Genomic DNA, 23,751 nt, shown 5'->3' on the forward strand with positions numbered 1-23,751 from the left:
TAGCAAAGCTGAAGTAAATGAATTAATAAAATGACTAATTAAAAGATAATCAAGGATTAGCGATGAACAAATGAAGAAATACTGAAGGGAAAAAACAAGAACAGAACATACAAAACTACAACTTTAGTCACAGCTTTATAATGAAATAACCTGAAGGTCAACAAATGATTAAATCATTTAAATGATCAGTGGATGATTAAGCAACTCTACAAACATCATCACCAGCTACACTTATTACTTAATACATTTATTTTTGTATAACATTTACTAAAGTTCTTCTTGAGAAAAAAAGTTAAAGTTTGAAGTCACCATCATGGAGAACAGAGTTTGCTTTAGTTGGGCTCTTAGCCCTGACATTTTTATCAATAATATATCTTGGCTACTGCAATTGTTAAGAACTTTGTTTAAAAAGCTCTTTTGATGTGGTAAGCCAGCCAAAAACCTAAATAAGGTCTGGTGATGTTCATGTTGCTATTAAACGGCAGAGTCTGTTCTAATTTAATATAATTTAATTTACTGCTCCTGTTCAATGTTACATCTATTGTTTCACATTTTAGGTCTATATGTGGCAATGATTTCTGGAAGTTTTAAGAATATCTTGGACAAAATAACTTTGCTCTATGATGTAAGTTGCACTCAAACAGACGTCAGTAATCGGCGTATGAACCTCAATAATGGTGACAATTAACAGTTTAACTCACAAACAGGCAACTGAAAGTCTAAACATAAACAAAAGCAGAATCAAACACAAATAAAGAAAACTGTTAGACCATTATAAAACATTTATTCATGCCGCAATGCAGGCTGGGATATTTGTACTGTGCCACACCCAGCATGCATTGCAGCATGAAACATTTGAACTGTTACCATTGTTGATATACAAGGTCTGATTCATGAGGTCTGAGTGTGTCTTTGTCATAACTGAACTGTTTTTGTATGTTATTTCTTAACTGTTAAGTAATTACGTAGGTATGTTATCTGTTTCCACTTCTCATTAATTAAATAAATATCTGCATAAATTCTATTGCATGAGGCTCTTCTTCCAGACCTATACTAAAACATTTATCAGAACTAATTTCAGACAAATAGATTAATCTATTGCCTTTCCTACTTTATTGCTATAATAAAAGTGTTTTTGTTAATTGTATTACAGCATTTGGAGAGTCTGAATTAATGAGTTTATGGGTTAAGAGCCCAACTAAACCAGCCCCTCACTCCATTATGGTGACTTTCGACTAAATTTCTGTTGGATCTCAATGAGAATTGTATGGAAGTCAAATCAGTCAGTAATAAGTGTGTCTGCTGTTGTTTGTGGAGTTGTTTAATGATCCTCTGCTGAGACTGAAAGTGTTTTATTTTACTTGATTTTATTTAATGTTGTAACTCAAGTGTTGTTTGTGTTTCTTGTTTCTCTTTCCTTCAGTAATTGTGATTATTAACAGCAGGTGTTCATCAGTGTCTGAATTCACTCATTAGTGTTCATTAACTCTGTCAGGTGAAATATATTGGTGAACTAGTTGATGGAATAGTGAACAAGGGCACAAAGTGTGATTTTAAACACAGACTTCAAAATGTCGAATCTGAACTCTGTTAGCTCACAGTTTTCTGCTGTTGGTTATTTTCTCGAAAACAAAAATGTTACACAGAATGCATTGTTTTTAACCGAATATTACTTTTTTAGTGAAAAAACATTATTTTACCGTAGAATCTGACCGTTTTTTCTTCCTGAGGGAGAGCTGGAGGTTGATGCTTGGGTGACTACACATCTTCTGTCATGTGATGGTTAAATTATAGTGCAGTACACCCCACAAGCTATGTATTATGTGTAATGTATTTAATTAAAGTCCTTTAAGGAGATATGAAGTTCAAAAGCCTTTTAAAAAAATGTTTTCTGTGTTAGGGTTGGCGTTTTCCAGGTTGATCGTACAGTTGGTGGTCTTATATTCACTTGGAATAATGTAAACTTTAAGGAGTTTTGAGCAACACAGTCCAACACATGAAGTTTATTGATATCAAAGATAACAACATATATTTTTCTTTGTGGCATGTTCTCTAATTTACATACTCTGGTAATGTTAATGTTAAATATGTACAATATAAAACCTGATTCTTTACTTACTGATCTTTACTACATTCTGTTTGCAAATCATTGCCATTGATTCTTGTGGAGCATATTCTCTGTTTTATTTTATTTAACCTCAGTTCTTTCTCTCTTTTTGTTTTAATAGATTTTTGCTTTTAATCATTTTTTTTATATATTTATTTACACTTTATGTTCTCTTTTTTTTTGTTTGTTTGTCTACTTTATAACCCATGCATGAAACTTATACAAAGGGAAATGTGAGGAGGGGGCATGCCTAGTACAAACATATTTAATTTAATTATATTAAGTTTAACTTTAATATACTGTATGTTAAGCGACATGTTGGTGATTGTTGGTTATTTTGTTCAGATGCCACCCGAGATCCTGCGGTGTATCCTATTGAGAGTTGTCACACAGGATGGTCATGCCTGCTGCAACTCTCTGACATCCAGGACCTGCTGAGCCATTGTCAGTAATCAAAAATTCAAGAAACAGGCTCATTACATCTGGCTGGACAGTAAGTTATTTGTTTTTATTTATTTTTAAATAGTGACTACTGGGAAAAGTGTTTAGCACATTCCATATTTCTTATATTCATCATAAAGTAATTTTTGTTTGTTTGTTTGTTTGTGTGTGTGTGTGTGTGTGTGTGTGTGTGTGTGTATGTGTGTGTGTGTGTGTGTGTGTGTACACATGATAAAGAGTACAGAATATGCCAAGCACATTTTACAGTACTCCATTAATTTTAAAACTTTGAATTAAGGCTGTGTCTAATGTACTTGTATGTACTTGATTTTATTTAGGTGTCATCAATCAGAGTGCCATATACTTTGACATAGTGCTTTGTCTGTTGGGTATGGCGAGAGGGGGGTCCTGCAAGCATTCTTCTCAACAATTGACTTCCCAATATATTGCTCAGCAGATTATTACTTCAATGCTGGAGGGGAATTTCACTGTAAATAATTGTTTTTATGTTTATTAAAGGTGATAATAATCACAAACTGCTGTATCTTTAATTATTATTATTATTTTCTATAAATTGTCAGTATTTCTTTTTTGCAAGTGCATACACAGATGTTCTGTAGGTGAGACATCTGACTTTTAAAAAAACACAGATCAGCCAGATTTGTACTTGAACCGAGAAAGAGGGACTTTGTGAAAGAGGGAAGTGTATTGCTTTGTTTACTGAAGATGAAGTTGGTATGTATTTATCAGCATTTGTCAAATAAAAAATTCAGAAGTTTACACGAGTGCTGCACTTATTAATGTCAAATTTATTTACATTAATTTGTGTCCTGATCGATAAGTAATAAATAAAACTGGCCATTTGTGCCACCCTATTAATATAATATTAAGTGTATTTAATATTCTAATTAAATGAAATAGAATAACAATGTTGTATGTGACTCTTAATAACCAAACAAAAATCATTATAAAAAATATTTTTAAAGATCTACAGGGCAGAAATGGACCCAGAAGCGTTGTTAGAAAGTGGTATTAAAGTATGTACCCTGTATTTACAAATATTACAAAAGTAAATCCAAGAAGACTGCATTTTAATTCAGTAATATTATATTATGAAATTATTTGTAACTTATTAATTAAAGAGCCCATATTATGGGTTTTTGAAAATTCCCCTCCATGTAGTGTGTAACACAGCTCTAAGTGAAGTGAAGTATCCAGCTAAGGCTTAAATCTGTAAGAATACAGTGTTTAAAACTGTTGATTCATCTATAAAAGAGTCGAATCATAGTGCTTCAAACGAGTCGCCTTGATACCGACTCATTAGGTGTTTCGCCATGACGTACGAACGAAACAAAGTTTTTCACGTGCACGCGCAAACCCGGGAGATTTCAAACCTGAGGCCCCGCCCTCTGACGCAGTAACCCAGACACACACACACACACACCCACAAACACACGCACACCCACAAACATGCCGGTCGATTGAAGTCACACTGCAGATGGATATTATATTGAGTCTCTACCCAAAGATGAAACATCAGCATTATAACCAAGCAGTTGGAAACTTCTGGAAGCTACATGCTACAAAGAATACTTCATCTGAGTTTGTTAAAGGAAGGATCAGTAAAGAGTAACTGATGGACGTCAGGATGGGTTTCTTCCTACATTTCTCAAGTGTAAGTACGTGCGGTTAAAGTTGTTGCCTCGTTTACTCTAGCTTGCAAATGTATTTAGTTGTGATTTGTTACTTGTAACCGCGTGTACTGTATCAGGTTAACTGGATATATTATCTTATCGCGTGCAAAGTCACGTTAAAAACGCGACGCGTGCTGTTTGTTTATGGAGCTCCGTGCTAGAGTTCTGCTCCCGCGATTTATTCGGAAATGTATTCCCGCGCCGCAGAAATCTGGCGCGGGGAGAGAGAGAGAGAGAGAGAGCGAGCGAGAGAGAGAGAGCGAACGAACGAACGAGCTTTGTGTACTTTGTGCTGTGTGTGTGTTTTTATACTGACAGCTTGGCTGTCTGGACTGTATACTGGGTGATATTTGGTTGTGTTCTCCGCTCTAGCGGGACCGGGCGCGGCGGGCAGAAAACGGAGCGGGTTCTCAGGCTAAAACCTGGCGGGTGCGGGCTGAAGCGGGAGCGTTGTCATCCGGAGATGTGTGTGTGTTTTTGTGTGTGTGTGGTATGGCGAGTACACGACTGTCTCCTTCGTTCGGTTATCCGTGGCACTATCCACTCGCCATAGTTTGGCAGCTAAAGTCCACGCCTACACTATCGAGCGTGTATGAACTGTGATTACTTTTTAAATTGCTGATTAGCTATTGGCCATTTCCCTCTCTGACTGAAGGCAGTCGACCAATCGCGACAGACTGTCATCGGTCCAATCAGCGCAGATTAGCTTCGCGCTAAGGAGGGGTTTGGGAACAAATGAATCACTGGACGATTCATACAGGAGTCGCTGGGATAATTAGATAAAAATAAATGCAGATTATAAGACCATGAAAGTGTTTTTTGACCTTGCATGCATATTAGACTGTTGTTGGAGACCCTTACAACCAAGATATGACCTTATTTCATGTATAATATGGGCTCTTTAAAATTTAGAACAGATATCAAAACCACCCAGTAGGTGGCAGCAGAGCACTGTCTTCATTCAAAAGGGGAAACTGAACCAAACTTTAATGGATTAGTAAATAATAAATAATGAAATTGATTGCATCCATAGATGACATACCATGTAATATGAAAGAATTTTATAAAAAAATATACTCCTGCTAGAACATCTACATATAACAGATAATATTCATGTATATTCATAGCAGCATCAAAGTAAAAATAAATCCATGATATGATGAAATAATCTGATTTAATAAGTAAAAAAGTTACAAACATATCCTCCCCTCAATAAATAATAGCTTATCCCTGCTCTTAATAAAACTCAAAGCAGTGCAGTATTGAAAGAGAAACAATTGGACACATGCCCAATATTTTTAATAGCCTTAAAACAAAGTATAATTTTAATATTTTCAATTGCAAAATTTTAAAGGGAAAGAATTTAAAGGGAAAAAAATTAACTGAACTAAAAACACTGCATTTTTAAATATTTTTTTCAGACCACCTTTATTTGTTGTAAATATGCAATATGCATTTTCATTTTGAAGCAAAATAATAAACCATTAAAATATCAGAACTAAAATCACTGCATTTCTGAAGTGACACCATTGTGAAAAGAGTCTTTATGGGTCTTTTTTTTTGTAATACTTTTTTAGCAGGAGAAATACCATTATGAAATTCACATAACTGTTAACATAATTATCATATAAAACAATCAGCAAGAATGTCCACTTTTGCGTATTTTTGTGTTTATTAACAACAAAAACAATATTTAACAACATTTAAGATTTCAGACTATGCAGCATCTGAAGAGCGACAGCAGGAGCTCTAATGATGACACTGATATTACACGATTGGCCAAGTTCACCACATGACAACAAACACATGTATTTCGGGTTTATTATTGGACAACTTCTGATTCAAAAGTTTCAAAACAAACAATTCACTTTTCATCCCCTTTCTATCCTGTACACATCTTGCTTTTTCAAAAACTACAAATATTTTACTGCAGTATCATCTTTTGTTAAATAATCTGGTTATAAAGGCTGGATTGTTTGCACAGATTGTGCAAACAATAAACAAATGATGGATTGTTTATTTTCAACTTTTTTATACAGACTATTTACTGCATTCAGCTCGACGAATGATTTAAATTATATATTTTAGTGAATAACCTATTTATGAACTCAAATATGTCTTACAGACTTGAAATAAAATAATGATCATAATTGATCCTGCCACCCTAAAGGTTTCTAAACAAATTAAGTTAAAGAACTATTTTATTAAATTAGTATAAAATGATTTTATGATTATAATATAAATATATATTTTATGTCCTGTCTAGCCATTTATCCCTTTCCAGGCAGGCGCTGCTGATTTACAGTTAAAACCATAGACTTTGTCTGTTTTTAAAATTTAATTTGAGCCTGAAATGGTTAAACCTGCTCTTTCTGGGAAACATCTGCTTAAAGTGTAGCTCACTTATTTTACCTTTTGTTCAATCTTTTTGGATTAAACTGCTTTTTTTGAAAATGCTTTCATTATCCAAAATAATCTTATTCATTAAGATTTAATCAAAACACCTTGTTTTGCGTTTTACATTGGAACGTTTTATATCTTTAAATGTACATAAATGTAAATCCCTTTTTAGCATATTCAAACAAGAAGTATTGGCCTAAAAAGTGATGTTTAAACTCCTAGAATTTGTGCTTATCGCTTTGTATTTAATAAACCTGTTCGGTTTTATATTTATATTAACCTCTCATTTCCCCTTATTTCTCTTATGCATTTGTTATATATTTTAATCATAATTACTGTTTAAAAAGGAACTATAGTTTGTAGAGACTGTATTCTGTTTTATTTGTAAATGTTTTGTTATCATAAATAAAAAAAATAATAATAATAGGATGGCGCCATGTGATCGGTCATCATGACTGCAGCAACTTTGAGCCCCGAAGTGTCCAGCTGTCTGGCTTGACAGCTCCGTTTTTAAGTCTGCCCCCGCCTGCGCTCGGCTAATCTCGTTGATCACTGGCTGCAGCGGGTTTCATGTCAAACGCACCTACAGTAAAACGATAGTAAAACAATGGTAAAACGAGGGTAAAACAATGGTAAAACGATTTACCATTGTAAAACAATGGTAAAACAATGGTAAAATGATCGTTTTACCATCATTTTACCACAATGATAAAACTGTAACTAGTTTTACTATGGTTTCAGTATGCATTAAGTTAAACTGTAGTAAACGTAAAACGATGGTAAAACAATGGTAAAACGATTGTAAAACGATGGTAAAATGAGGGTAAAACGATGGTAAAATCATCGTTTTACCATTGTTTTACCATCGTTTTAAAATGGTAAAACGATCGCTTTACCCTCGTTTTACCATTGTTTTACCATCGTTTTACAATTGTTTTACTATTTTACCCTTTGTTTTAGCATCGTTTTACCCTTGTTTTACCATTGTTTTACTTTTACTACAGTTTAACTAAATGCATACTGAAACCATAGTAAAACTAGTTTACTACAGTAAACTTGTAAAACAAGGGTAAAACGATAGTAAAACAAAGGGTAAAATGATGGTAAAACAATGGTAAAATGAGGGTAAAACAATGGTAAAACAAAGGGTAAAACAATAGTAAAACAATTGTAAAATGATGGTAAAACAAAATGATTACAATGGTAAAACAATGGTAAAACAAAGGGTAAAATAGTAAAACATTAGTAAAACAACTGTAAAAGGATGGTAAATAAACAATGGTAAAACAATGGTAAAACAATGGTAAAACGAGGGTAAAACGATCTTTTCACCATTGTAAATCAATGGTAAAAACAATGGTTAAACGATCGTTTTACCCTTGTTTTATCATTGTTTTACCCTTGTTTTACCATCGTTTTACCATTGTTTTACCATCGTTTTACTTTTACTACAGTTTAACTAAATGCATTGTAGGGATGGTATACAGTTTAACCCAAAGAATGACCAGTCTGGTAGATGAAGAAGAACCAGGGGCAGAGATTTAAATAAATCAATTTGCTGAAGACAGTTTGCAGTTTCATCCAGCTCCAGGCCGCAGCGCACATTACCTACATATGCATGCGGCAGCATTGGCGCGCTAACGGCCGCCACATCATGCCTGGTTGACTCGGGCCGGAATCGGGCAGTGAGTCCATATGGGATCATAGTGAGGCAGACGGCTACTTAGATAAAGAGGAGCAAGTCTATTTAAAGAATAGGTTTCAAACTCGATTCCTGGAGGGCCGCAGGTTTGCTCTAAGCCTAATTAAACACAGCTGATCCAAACAATCAAGGTGTTCAAGACAACTAGAGACTATTAAGTAGATGTAAGTTAGAGGTTGTTGGAGCTAAACTATGCAGAGCTGCCGCCCTTCAGGAATTGAGTTTGAGACCATTGATTTAAAGCCTTATAATTAAGAACCACTATTTTAAGTTATGAAGATAAAATAGGGGTGATATGATCATATTTTCTTGACCTGGTAAGATCTCATCTATCAGCTGCATTTTGCACTGGAATTGGAAGTTTTTTAATAGCAGATGCACTAGAACCATTGAACAGAGTAATCCAGCCTAAAGGACATAAAAGCATGAACTATATATTTTGCAAAGATATATCTAAGTTAGATAGCATGCTTCTTAGCTTAATATTTCTGAGAGGAAAGAAGGCTGTTTTTGTGACATATTAAAATAATTCCAGGCAGATCTAAATTGCATTACAATTCCATATCAATACATCAAAATAGTTGTTTTCCTACTATTGAAGTCAATGTTGCCAATTTCCAGCAAAATAATTTAGTGTTTTTGAAAAAGAAAACTCATAATGAGTTGGAGCCACTTGAGATTGAGTAAATGGGAATTAAATTATATTTTTTGAGTGAAATATCCCCTTAAAATGTATGTAATGCCTCCTTTTTCTCCTGTTCTCACATACACACACATATAGCACACATTATCATATCAATAGCTAACCCCTTTGTTACTAGCTACAAAATGGCATTTTTACAAAAGCAACAAAGGCTTGGGGTGAAATCAAAACCCTGACAGATGTATTGAAATGTTTTAAATAATTCCAGTAAGTTACCACATCACCACCTTGGGTGTTTATTGTACTCAAACAAATTCAGCAACCTGTTGTCCTTTACTCCTTACACAACATTGTTCTGTGCATACTTTCCTTAAGACTTGAGGACAGGTGATGGAAACTGCCCCGTAAATAAACCAGATAACTCTATTTTCCAATAGCACTGTGTCTCATCTACTTGCGGCTCTCGCACACAAAGAGACTTGCCTAAAACATTTAAAACCTCTAGAGACCAAGAAGTCTAATTGCTAGTGTGGCCGTGGACAAACTCAAATAGATGTCCTGCATTCTGACAGAGCTATTACATAACAGTGCTTGCAAGGCAGATGTATTAATATTCTCTCTCTGCCGTACAGATACACACTATCCCTCAGTATAACGGTGTGGATGTATGAGCTACGTCCTACTGGACCGGATCCCACAAGGTCACGGGGATGGTATTCAGCAAAGCAGGCATATAAATTTAGCTGCATGAAAAGCCACGGATTATGTCTTGGGACTCTCGGATTTCATCTTCATAGGAGTGGTTGCGATGGCCAGCCCTCAGGTGTTAAGAGGTGGCAGATATTTTAATCACACTGCGCTCGCTCATACTGTTGCTTCTTCTCACTGTAGACTCAGTCTGCTCTGTGTTTAACATTGAGGACGTTGATTTGGATTTTTTATTTCGAAGATCTGAGGTGATATGTAGAGAGTGACCAAACTTTAACATACGGATTTAAGGCTAAATTCGGTGTTCGATACATTTGAGGAGCTATCATGGATGCTTTAGCTTTAGAAGCGAAAGGAGCCAAGGGTGAAGGTGCGGCGGCTCCTGCTCCTGCTGCTCCACCTCCAAAACCCAGACCAAAACCTCCAAAAAAAGCCAAACGGATTGTATACTTTGAGGTGGAGATACTGGATGTCAAAACCAGGGAAAAACTACTACTGCTGGATAAGGTATGTGCTTTCACTGCTTATTTCTAGTCCACATATCTAAAAATTCCTAAATCAAGATGCATTTTTTGACAAATTAATAATAATAATTGTTATTATTAGAATTAAGGAATAGTTTCAAACCTTTATGAGATTCTTTCTTCTGTTGAACACAAGCAATGCTGGTTGCTTGCACCCATTGACTTCCATTGTAGAAATTAAATTATTTATTTTGTATTTCTTAAATTAATTCTTTTGTGTTTAACAGAAGAAAGATACTTAAATAGTGAATGGTGAGTGAATGATGACAGAATTATGGCTTTAAGAATGCGTATGTACTATTCAAACATTGTTATAACTCATGTCATCATTTTCTTGATTTAAAATAGTACTTTGTTTAGATTGCGACCCACTTAGGGTGAACACAATTCAAAGATCTTCTGTAATCATCAGCTGTTATTCATGACAGATGGATATATCAACTATAATATGAGCTCAGCTAATGCTCTTGCTGTAGCTTTTAAATAACAATCATCCATTTTTTGCATTAGTCGTGTTGGTTTTGTAATATGAGAATGACCCCTGCGCTTCTACAGATTCCTATGTAGGATCTATTTCTCAGAAATGCATAGTGAGAATATAGTAAGCCTGATTTATGATGGCATGTGGAAAACTGCAATGGTCAACTCTATACACACAGTGCTGCAGAACAATGTGGTTTATGCTAGCATGTCTTAGCTATTTAGCATCTTAACATTTTTCTACAGGTAGAGCCAACAGCCACGATTCTGGACATTAAGTCTATGTTCCACAAATCAAGTAAGTTATGCTGGATGCTGAAGCATTGTAAAGCCTTTCTATAAATAGCTTTCTACAAGGAAGATGATAAGTTGATGAAGTATTACATGTCAGGCTTTTGTTTCTGCAGATCCACACTGGTATCCTGCCAGGCAGTCTTTATGCCTGGACCCAAGTGAGTATATGAACTTTATAACGTTAATGGATCATGTTAATGACATGCTGACTTCGTACTGTTAAAGTTACCATGAAGTCAAACAGTTTTTATTTTTAGGTCCCCCAACTTCCTGTGCTGGTTACACCAGTTGAATCCAGCTTCAAGTAATATTAGTAGATCCAGAGGGGTGACGCTAGTGCCGTGACCCAGATAGGAGTGAGGTTTAGAGGTGTGAGTGTCATAGAGATCACTTAATATAGAGCTGTGAGGGTAAATCTTACTCTACTGGCCTTAAAGAGATAGTTCAACCAAAAAATTAAAATCCCTGTTTTGGAACAAATTAATCGATTCACATGTGTTAAAGCACCCTTAGACAGCTTTGGAACAAATGGAGGATGAGTAAATTACAGCAGAACATTCATTTTTGAACTATTCCTAAAAGAACAGGCAAATTAAAGGGTATGGTTTTTAGCATCTTTCTTTGGAAATGTTGGTGCAATCAAGGTTTATGATCAAAATTGAGTGATATGAATATGGTATTAGAGTACAGGCCAGCTTGATTTAAAAAACATCACACCACTAGAAACTAGGGTTTGGGATGTCCTCTCTAGCAGATCCACTTTGATTCTTGAAACAACAGTTCAAATCCCACGTGAAGTGACCCAGATGGGAGAAAATATTAATTTCATTGTTAAAGGCACAATATGCCTTTAATTATCCAATTACTGCCAGAACAATGTCATACATTATCACAAATGTTAAAATCCAGAAAAAAACTTTAGTGGCCATGCTAATGACAAAAACATCAAAGAAGAGGCCAGCTAGTAAGTGCTGTGAAGGTAAACCTTAGGGCGTACTCACACTATGTACAAATGCCTTGAACCAGTGCCGAAGCACGCTTGTCCCCCTCCTGTCACATTGCATTCTCTCCTGAGCCTGAGGCTGTTTAGTAAGAATCGCTCTCGCTCTGTACAGTGGAGATTTCTTTAGTTATATTGTTTTAGTCGTTTGGGATGCAGTGACACGCAGTCAAATATTTTGCCAAACAGATCAGCCACTTTTGACGCTCATAAACAACCATAAAGGCCTCGTGCTGCAGGAATTATGAGGTTTGCTTAGAGGTGCAGCTGTCGTGTAGTGAGGGGTTGGGCCCAGGCACAATTCACTTGACCGGCCCTGGCCCGGTTTGAAGAGGTGTGCCAGAGCGCGGTTCACTTGGGCTCAGGCGCGGTACGCTTGTAGTGTGAGTGCAAAGGGCACATGAGCCCGAAACGGAAGATGAGATGTGACTTTTACGGGATTGTTTCATGTGGATTTATTAATTATTCTTACTGTTTAATGAATGCAAACTGCCCTAGATGATTAAAGACACAAACCCCCTGCACTGCACGACAGCTGCACCTTTAGCAAACCTCTTAATTCCTGCAGCACGAGGACTTTATGATTGTTTATGAGCGTCAAAGGTGGCTGATCTGTTCAGTGAAATAACTGACTGTGTGTCACTGCATATCAAACGTCTAAACCGATATAACTAAAGAAATATCCACTGTGCTGAGCGAAAGCGCTTACTGAACAGGCCCTGGCCCGAATGTCATGTGAGTGCGGGCCATTGGGGAAGACAGGAGGGGGCACAAGCGTGCGTCGGCCCAGTTCAAGGCACATAGGTATATAGTGTGAGTACGTCCTTACACTTCTCAAATGATCTGGGAAACAGCCCTAGGCATGGTTCAGGTAGCATAATGTGAGTGCACCCTTAGTCCATTGATGTGTAGGTAAACCTTAGTTCATTGATGTTCAGTGGTGGGCGAATTACACAAATAAGGCACTTGAGTACAATTACTGATACCCTAATAAAATATTACGTAAAAGGTTTAATTCTTCTTTCTCAAAGTACAAAAGTACTTGATTTTAATCTACTTAAAGTCACAAATCACCAAAACACATTTTTGTATATGTTGACGATCACATACAGTTGAAGTCAGAATTATTAGCCCCCCTTCGAATTTTTTTCTTCTTTTTTAAATATTTCCCAAATAATGTTTGACAGATTCAGGAAACTTTCATAGTATGTCTGATAATATTTATTCTTCTGGGAAAAGTATTGTTTGTTTCATTTCGGCTAGAATAAAAGCAGCTTTAAATTTTTAAAAAAACATTTTGGGGATAAAATTATTAGCCCCTTTAAGCTATATATTTTTCTCGATAATCTACAGAACAAACCATTGTTATACAATAACTTGACTAATTAATCTAACCTGTCTAGTTAACCTAGTTAACCTAGTTAAGCCGTTAAATGTCACTTTAAGCTGTATAGATGTGTCTTAAAAATATTGAGTAAAATATTATTTACTGTCATCATGGCAAAGATAAAATAAATCAGGTATTAGAGATGAGTTATTAAAACTATTATGTTTAGAAATGTGTTGAAAAAAAAAATCTGCTCTCTGTTAAACAGAAATTGGTAAAAAATAAACAAGCGGTTTAATAATTCAGGGGGGCTAATAATGTTGTCTTCAACGATATATGTCCCACATTTAGTTGAAGTCAGAATCTTCTTTTTTTTAATATTTCCCAAATGTTGTTTAACAGATCAAGGAAACTTTWAAAAAAAAAAAATTAAAGCCAAAATTATTAGCCCCTTTAAGCTATATATATATTTTTGATAGTCTGCATAACAAACCTAATTACCCTAATCTGCCTAGTTAACCTAATTAACCTTTAAATGTCACTTTAAGCTGTATAGAAGTGTCTTGAAATAAATATAGTCAAATATTATTTACTGTCATCATGGCAAATATAAAATAAATCAGTTATTAGAAATGAGTTATTTACATTTGTAAATTACAGTGGTCTGCGACAATATTATGTTTGTTAAAAAAACATTTTTTACCCGAGAGCTTTTTCCATTTGGAAGTAGTGAAATCCGGATTTGCCACTCATCTTTTTTTTTAAAAAGACACGGCACCAGGTCGTGTTGATTGTCCTGTCTCCAGATTTGATAAGTTTGTGATTTTCTTTGGTTATTTTTATTCAGATGGAAAAGTTAGTTAGTATTGTCAACATGTAAACACCTTAATCAAACTATTACGGTCGTGTAGGATTTTCGCCACATATTTTTTTTTTCCATAATTTGTTACAGGATAGTCTATACACAAATGGCTGTTTGATGCTATTCTCTGCACCTACCGACTGAGAAATGCAGAGGTTTTTTTTTCCCATTCGCTGTTTGGAATAAAATTAAACTGAAACCACACTCTTCCAGCAGTTCCTTGCATCCAATATCTTGTTTGTCATGGGGGGCATGAATGAAACGTCCCTGAATGAAAGTGAAAGTGCCAAACTACAGTTAAAGTCAACAAATTAAGAATGAAACATCCAAAATTACATGAAACTTCAGAGTAAATGTGGATAGCATGGTGACGCAATGATGTTTATCTAATTATGTGGTATAACATGTAAAACGGGATCATGAAATGAACTTTCAAAAAGCAACTCATGTAAACATCTTAATCATATTGTTCTTATTCAGATTAAAGCAAATAATTTGATTACTGATGTCCATGTAAACCTCACTGTCTATATACCCTGCATCTGTATTATACACATTAAAAGAGCCAACCTGTCTCAGCAAAGGGTTTTCACATGCCTAGTTTGAAAAAAGTCAGGAAAGTGGGTGAGTCCCGCTTTGTTTAGGGGTGTCAAGTGGCGAAAAGGGAAAAAGGTTTGCTTGAAAAGAGGAGTTTCATTATGTGCCCTACAGTCGCAAGACAAACACAGAAGAAGGGGAGACAGACAGTCATTTGGAGAGCAGCATTTATCTGATCTGATCGGATCGGATCTGAGAGCTGTGTGGAAATGGTGGATTTTCTGTCCATAATATTGTAGTGATACTACTGTAAACTTAGTAACTCATTTTGGCTAAGTCTTTAAAAACTGAAAGAGGTGGCAGCTCTCTGAACATTGTAATAGGTCAAATCTTCAATGCTAGATCGCACAAGAAGAGCGTGCTGATTTGTTCGAACCAAGTCATGAATAAATTAACAGATGTGCTGAAAACTCAATGACAAATACTCTAAACAAATACTCTAACAACCACACTGATAATTCATGATAATTAAGGTGAAAACAAGTACAAACCACATTCATAACGTGAAACCTATTCAGATCAGTTGGTAAAATCAGGTAATTGTTTTTTGGAGTCTCACTCTGAACAGATCATTTGGATTAATGGGATGTTTACTTAAGTCCCACTTTGAATCAGGCCCGGATTGGCTAATCGTGAGGACCGGGAGAATTCCCGGTGGGCCGGTCCATTTTTTTGCGGCAAGGGCCGGTGTCCCTAGCTCCAGAATCTGTAGCTCTCAGCAGTCACACTTTTTAAATTAATTTATTTATTTACTTGACCACAGTGTTCTTATTCATTATTTTACCGCAGCTCTGCTCTTTTTATCTATGTTATCACAGCCTCGTGAGCAAGATGCAGCCTGCAGGTTAGTAATGATATAACTTAGATGAATCACCAATTAATGTACAGCTGTTGTGGTCAAGTGGTTAGCACAATAGGTTATGACACCTCTGATCTGGGTTTGATCCTCACTTGAGTAACTTTTTTTTTTTTTTTTCATTTTTATTGTTAAGACATATAATACTGTTAGGGTTGTTGAACATTTGAAGTTCTGAAGCAGCTGTTTTCTCAAAAAAGGACGTGAAAGTGTAATTAGAAACTGAATTGGAAATGACGTTATTTTAATATAGTCAGTCGTAAACTGAGGTGGGCCGGTCTGAGGCTTGAAACTGCAGGGCTGAAAAGGAGTCCCATTCCGGCCCTGCTTTGAATAGATCATTTGAATCAGTAAGATGTTGACTCGTCCACAAATGTTAGTTCAGTTCATAAATTAATTGTTACGTGCAAGTGCCAATTAATCTGTAAACTAATTGAACAGGTTAAAACTGATAAAGAATGCATTAATTAAACATCAATATCTTGTTTTTGAGCAGGTGACAATTTCTGCTCTTCAAAATTACTTTTTTTTAATGAACCCGAGCTTGATTTAAGAGATGTAGGCCATTAAAAAAGTTATCTCTTTAAAGGTAAAAAAGTTTTCTAAAATAAACATTTGTTTCTTTGTAGAGTTAAGTAGAACAGTAAAAGAAAACTTTCTTACAGCGAAGTAAAAAATAGTTCCCATAACAAAAACACTAGTTCAAATCCTGCTGTGAGTGGTGTGAGTATAGAACTGAAATGGTGACATTACTGTGTAATGGAGACCAATGATGGTTGTGACCATATCAGCACACACACCTCACTGCACCGGAAATGTCTGTTTAAAGCTTGCTTGAAGTCATACTGTACAACAGAACAGGAGTGTTGACACTAAAGCTTGTGACCCATGTGAGAGTGATGTTAAGGCGAAGTGTAACTGAAGTTAGCTTGTAAGACCTATACAGTTAAAACTCCTCATGAACTCAAAAAGTGCACTAGCCACAGATGGTTATGATTGTGGTTTTAAGGTAATGTGCACCCATATTGGATGGGAGTAAATGTAAGGGAGGTCAGTCAGCTAGTAAGATCTGTAAAACTACAGATAGGGAACTTCAAGAGTTGTACTAACCATTGATGGTGAGATGTAAGATGATTATGATCTCCTCCCATGTAAGAGATTAAATCTAAATTAAATCTCGATTTGTAATGGAGGGGTGACTTGTGATTAAAGTCACCTACATGAAAAAATACAGTCCTTTAAAAGTGCATTAAACTGTATATACTACAGTATTTGCAACACTTTGTTAATGAATGCTACAGTGTACTGTAGTATTAACAATAGCGTACTGATGAACTGTAGTAAATGCTGTAGTAAACTTTATTTTAATACAGTAAACTGCAGTGTATTGTAATATTATATAGTTGCAGAAACTCAGTACAGTATTGGATAATTTGTTTACATTGCTATAGTTGTTGTATTACCATAGCAACTAGAAATAGATAATAGATTCATTGAAGTACTTCAGTATAGTTTTACTTTACTTTACTTTACTTTTTTTACTGTCCACAAGTGGAAATTTATCTTTGGCTTCACTACACAATCACATCAGCATTCGTATCACACACATCACAGAAAAAACAGGCAACACAGATACATTCAACGCTATCACATGTATCACAATAAAAAACTCAATTTAAAACCCTTAGAACCCAGTATTTAAAATTCCAATGGCACCCGGCACAAAAAGACATTTGATACACATTTTTCTTTATTTGAGGTTGCCTAAAACGTCTTTTTGATGGCAAGAGCTGAAATGTTATATTTAAGGGATGGGAACAGTCTTTAATAATGACGTGTGCTTTCTGTTTAATTCTCATTAAATACATTTCATTTGGTTGTCTTTGTGCTTTAAGTACAATTGCACTGCAATTTTTACTACTCGACACAGTTTTTGCTTTTCCTTAATTGGCAGCAGTCTATATACCATGCAATCATGTTAAAACTCACAACACTTTCAACCAAGTTCTTGTATGCCATCTCCAGAACATTTTGACTCACCCCAAACTGTTGTAACCTCCTAATAAGATATAATCTCTGCATTGCTTTTTTAAAAATGCACTCTGCATTTGCAGCAAATGTTAATCCACTATCAATAAGTGTTCCTAAACAGAGTGAGGAACTATGACGTCAATTTGTATGCAAAAACCCGGAAGCGAGTTCGCAGTTCTGGCTCCCTCGTCCAAAAGTCAATGGGTTTTTTCAATGGGATTTAAGTAAAATCACTTAAATAAGGTTCGTGGCTACAACACAAACTCAAGATACTTTCACGTTTTATTCTATGACATAAAACACATCAGTTACATCTCACTCTTGATTTTTTAATCGGTTATGCTTCTTTAAAAATACGGTTGCTAAAAAGCAATGTTGCTAAACATTATACATCATCAAGCTAAACTGGTCTGGAGCACAGCTCGCTTGTGTTGGGCATTTGGATTAGTCTGAGATTTAAGTATTATCATGAATAATATTTTATAATTTGTAGTATTTTTGTCATTGGGAATTCATATTGTGTGTAGATAATGCCTTCACTTGTAAAAGTGAAAACTGTCAAGACCGATTAATTTGTTAATCCTTTATTTTAATTAAACGATATTATGAGAATACTGCTTACCAGTGTAGCCTGTCTCTTCCTGCTGTCAGTAATGCAACCTGTGAATAAATTTGTAAAAATACATACATATTAACTGTCATAATTGCAATATTTACACTCCTCCATAATATGTATAGCAGATGTGACTGTATGGGTTGCTTTCCGTTGTATTCTTTTACATAAAAAGAACATTGAATGTTGTTTTCTATTTATGATGGAACTTGCAGGCATTTGATAGGCTTGTTTCTCACGCCTCATTTCTGTCGTCTGTTAAGGTAAATGGGCTTTGCACACGCAAGCGATACACTTATTTAAACATTTCTTATGATATGTAGGCACATTTATATATAGTTTTAACATTTTTACAACAATCGTAAAGCAAAACAGAAGTATTTCCCAAATAAAAACGACATAAAAGGCACGTAGGTCTATGTGTTTTTGCAAAAGTGCTCAAAGTTATATTTACGTGTGAGGATTATCCAGTTGGACAAAACGTGTAAGTGTAATGAACAGTGTTTGAACACAGAGCTTTTTATTCGCAATCTTCGAAAAGCCAATGGGAAAATCCTATAGGGATTTTAACGAGGGAACCAGTTTTATGCAAGGTGAAGTCATAGTTCCCCCACTCTATATTTAAAACATCTAACTGTCTCTATTTCATGTCCCTCAAGGACCAGAGGTTTCAACCCTTGACTAAGTACTAGTTTATTTCTTCTAATATCTGCTTGGTTTTATTAAAATTGATCTCCAGTGAACTCCTTTTACACTTATTTTGAAGCAAATTTCTATATTTATAGTACAAGGTATCTCCTTCTGTTCCTAATTTAGTCAACCGGCCTTCAAGTGCCATATCATCTGCATATTTAACTAACTTAAGTTCATTGAACTTAAGTTCATTTGTGTAAAAAGAAAAAATTAAGGGTGATAAAATGCTTCCTTGTGGAACTCCTGTATTTACAATCATCGTTTTAGACACCATTTTGTTGACAACTATTCTTTGAGGACAATTTAAAAGCAAATCTTTAATGCACTATGTAATGGCGATCTAATTCTTCAAGTTCTTCACCATTTCCATAGGGGCTCGGCACAAAGGATTTGACGCGCAAAACCAAAAACTTGCAGTGCAACAGTTTACTTTTTGTTTGTCGAGAACAACAATAATCAAAATGCAAACAAAAGAACTATGTACACTTTATCAAGCTTCGAAATAAATATGGTTTTAGAATGGTCAAAAGACTGTCTATCATCAAGCCCCTTCCTTCTTTCTAATCCTTTTTTTCTGATGCTTACGCATACATATGACATATGGCATTACTGAACACATAAAACGTCATGCACATATTATAATATCACAAATAATAATGTTAAATACTGTATCAAATAGCACTAACTTTGTATCTCAATACAAATAATATAATATTACAGAAAAATATTACAAAAATAAAAAGACAAATCTCTTAGTGCTCTTTATGGCTCTAACACACTAAATAAGATCACCATTCACTGCTAAATCAAGTAATCTGAGCTAAAATGTATGAATAAAATCCTAACATAATTTGTAGTCTGTTGGATATGTTCAGCAGCAAAATCACACAAAGTCATTACAGCATCATCTGTGCCCCTCTTTCCCCTGTATGCAAACTGAAGGGGGTCCAAATCTTTGACCACTTTGTTTCAGATGTGCCTTGATAATACTCTTTCCATACATTTACCCAAAATAGATGTAAGAGCTATTGACCTAAATTTTTTAACTGATTGGCATTAGACATTATAGGTACTGGAAAAGTTTTTGTTTCTTTCTATACATTTGGAACCACCTTAGAGTCCAACGAAAGCTGAAACAAATGAGTGAATACACTAGACAGCTAAAAAGCACAATCTCTCAACACACGACCTTTAAGCCTATCTTGGCCAGGTGCTTTATTTGGCTTGATCCTAGCAAGACTGGCTGCTATTTCATTCTCATTAAGTTTAATGGGCTCATGTTCAGAAATATTAAAACATATTTTCTCACATTCCCCTTTATCAAACCTAGCAACGAAAATCTTTAAATCTTCTACCATAGGTGCACCATGTGATAAACATGCCTGTTTCTTTCTTCCCATGACACTGTTCATTCCTCCCCATGCCTTCTTAGCATTACCTTTAAATAACTTATCCTCAATCGTGTCTTTCTATGCTAATTCTGCTTTCTTAATTTGACCCCTGAGTTTCTTTCTTTTCTCTCTAATTCAGTATCTCCATTTAAAAAAACAGATTTTTTTTTTCTCATTTACACATGTTTTAAGATTGTTTGCAAACTATAACCTATTATTTGGGTACATCTGAATTGTTTTAGTCTTAACACAATTACTCTTGCAAAAATGTATGTATGATGTAATGGTTTCATGTACATTTTCACATGCGTCAAAAAACACTTGCCACTCTATATCTTCAAAGCAGTCCCTAAGTTCCTCTTTGCTCTGATCTGTCCATAATAATCTCTTTAGTCACTGTTTTTTTTTTTTTTTTTTTTTTTTTTTTGAAACTTAGCTCGATATTTGGGTAACAGGTGTATGATGTTGTGGTCCGACTTCCTCAACAGTCCATATACTGATGTTAAGTGGGCAAATAGCTTGATAACTCACATAAGGTCATATCCCCAAGAATTAAAATTGGTTGATCCGATGAACGAGCCAAGGCATCATAATAGCTGTTATTTATCTTGCAGCTTCCTCATATTTTGGGCCTGGAACGTATGTTAAAATGACAGTAATCTGTCCAAATTCTCTGGGCAGATAAAAAGGTATAAAAGACACGCAGAGCATTAGCAATATGTCATAGGGCTAGGTGAAATGGCAGAACTGCATTCTCTATAGTTATTTTCAATATTAAACGTCAATGATATTTCGATATCAGTTGTTAATTATTCTATATTTAAAAGATTATCACTGCAGTGACAAAATCCACAAAATTAGGGTCCATCAAATGACAACGTATCGGTGGCTGAAAATTCAGTACATCTCTAATATCAACACACTTTTGAATTCCCATTGTTATTTCTGCTGTGTGATTGGCTCTTAGATCAATTTAGAGTAAAAAAGTCCAGAGCTTAAAATTTCTATTGACATACTTTTTATTGCGATTCGATATAATATAGTTTATCAGCCCAGCCCTTCTATAGCATATATTTATTGATTTTTTTCTATTGTGGCAACTTTTAAGTAGAAGATAATTGTGTATTCCTGTTAGATATCAAAGTGTTTTTATAATTATTTCAGAAGGAAAACCCCTAAAAGATGAAGATATCCTTCAGGAGCTTCCTGTGGGAACCACTGCAACCTTCTACTTTAGAGACTTGGGAGCCCAGATCGCATGGGGAACTGTGAGTTTTCAGCACACAGAAAACACCTAAAACACAGTGACACACAACACATAAGCATGCATGTTATTATTGTAATTGTTGATATAATCATATAAAACCTTTTGTTGAGTACATAAATCATTCATTCATACGATTTTGTATAAACTTATTCATAGATTTTAGTAAGATTTGCTCATCCCCAAATGATAGTTGGTTTTAGGGACAGGGTTTGGTGCCAAGCCTCCTTTTGAAGTACATATTTGCACAACTGAATTTGCAAGAAGTAGCCACTAAACGGACAAAAGATAAAAAAAATAAAATAAAATAAAATAAAAGTTTTTTTCATGAGATCAGGCCAGAATATCAGCATGTCAGCATGATTGCAAATGTAAAAGAACTTGTTAATATTAAATGTCCTGTGAAGTGCTTGGATTTTTTATTTTTATTCGATGCTTGACATAATCTCAACTTAAAAAATTGAGAGAGAGTGGCACATACATCCTCCAATTTAAATAAAAACAGCCAATCGATGAATTACCGGTTTGTAAACATTTAGGATGTGCGTGCAGCGAGGTAGCAGAAAAAAACAGGAGCGCAAGCATTTGCACCAAGGTAAAGACATTTAATGCGGTGCAGAGTTTGTTGTTGTATTAGGAACAAGTTATAGTGATTATATTTATTATTTAAAAAATGCTTTCAGCGTATTATAACAGTTTGTCACCCAGTAATCAGCACCGTTATTTGGCAAAATTAACGTTAAAGTGAGCAGTGTTCGTCTGAGCAGTGTTCGTCTGACAGCGTTCGTCTGACAGAAGCATCATGAAGTGGTAAAGCATTTCAGATGCTAGAAAGCATTTGATTGGTCTAGATGTGATGAGAAACTGAAGTATGGGGTGATAAGAAAAAAATCAATGATCCATTTAGGCAGAAACAACAAACTACAAGCTTTGGATTTTATATCAGTTTTATATTTTGTAAACATGAACTTTGTCTCTGTTTTGGAGCAAACTAGTACTATCCCTAAAACTGACTAAAACTAACGACTCAAACATTTTACTTTAAGTTCACAGGATCTTCATGTGAGTAAACTAAAGCTCACCTCAATTTTCAAATTCGTGTTTCATTTTATTTAAATGGGGGGGGGGGGGGGGTTGTGACAAAAAAAATCGATCCTAGTTGTAAGAGCATTAAATAACAACTTGATTTCTAGTTGACTAGTGGCAGAAGGTAGATTTTTCAGATGAATCATCTGTTGAGCTGTATCTCAATGATCACAAATACTGCAGAAGACCTATTGGAACCTGCATGGACCCGAGATTCTTAAAGAAATCAGTCAAGTTTGGTGAAGGAAAAATCATGATTTGGGGTTACATTCAGTATGGGGACGTGCAAGAGATCTGCAGAGTGGATGGTAACATCAACAGCCTGAGATATCAAGACATTTGTGCTGCCCGTTACATTACAAACCACAGGAGAGGGCAAATCTTTCTCATACTTCAGCCTCCATATCAAAGCCCCTAAAAGCAAAAAAGTTCAATGTGCTCCAGGATTGGCCAGGCAAGTCACCAAATATGAACATTATTAAGCATGTCTGGGTTAAGATGGAGGAGGAGGGATTGAAGATGAATTCAAAGAATCTTGATGAACTCTAGGAGTCCTGCAAGGATGCTTTCTTTGCCATTCCAGATGACTTTTTTATAATAAATTAACTAATAATAATAATTATTTGAGTCATTGCAGAGATGCTTGGATGCAGTCCTCCAAGCTCATGGGAGTCATTCACAACATTAATTCCTTTTCCACTGCATCATTCTGTACTGTACATTATTTCTGTTAATTGAAAAGATTTTTGTCTAAGCAAAGTCAGACCTTACTGTCCTAATTAAGTAATTAAAAGTCAAAGCACAATCATAGTTTACCTTAGTAAAAAGAGCATAATCTAGAGGCATTTGCTTTTTATGTAAGACATATTTTTATAAACGATCAGCTAGAAGTCAAGATTTTTTTTGTTCCTAAAATACGCAACACAACTTTTGTCAGGTAGTGGATGTATTCCCTACATTTTAGGGACAAAATATCCCCACAATATAATATAGAATATGTCCATATGTCCCCACAATATACAAATTCTAGTACATGTT

The 23,751-nt window shown here is 35.1% G+C and overlaps 1 protein-coding gene across 1 annotated transcript in view; it reads left to right on the forward strand.

Annotated features, from left to right (window-relative positions):
• Positions 1–8,177: 8,177 nt before the first annotated feature.
• The window catches only part of tecra (trans-2,3-enoyl-CoA reductase a), a 31,975-nt gene continuing 16,401 nt past the window's right edge, over positions 8,178–23,751 (forward strand). The window contains exons 1-4 of the mRNA XM_001921316.7: positions 8,178–10,202; positions 10,946–10,997; positions 11,107–11,151; positions 21,528–21,631. Coding sequence (XP_001921351.2) covers positions 10,023–10,202; positions 10,946–10,997; positions 11,107–11,151; positions 21,528–21,631 — 381 coding nt within the window. The 5' untranslated portion in view covers positions 8,178–10,022. The remainder of the gene's footprint in view (positions 10,203–10,945; positions 10,998–11,106; positions 11,152–21,527; positions 21,632–23,751) is intronic.

This window comes from Danio rerio, chromosome 3 (assembly GCF_049306965.1).
Source record: "Danio rerio strain Tuebingen ecotype United States chromosome 3, GRCz12tu, whole genome shotgun sequence".
NCBI lineage: Eukaryota > Metazoa > Chordata > Actinopteri > Cypriniformes > Danionidae > Danio > Danio rerio.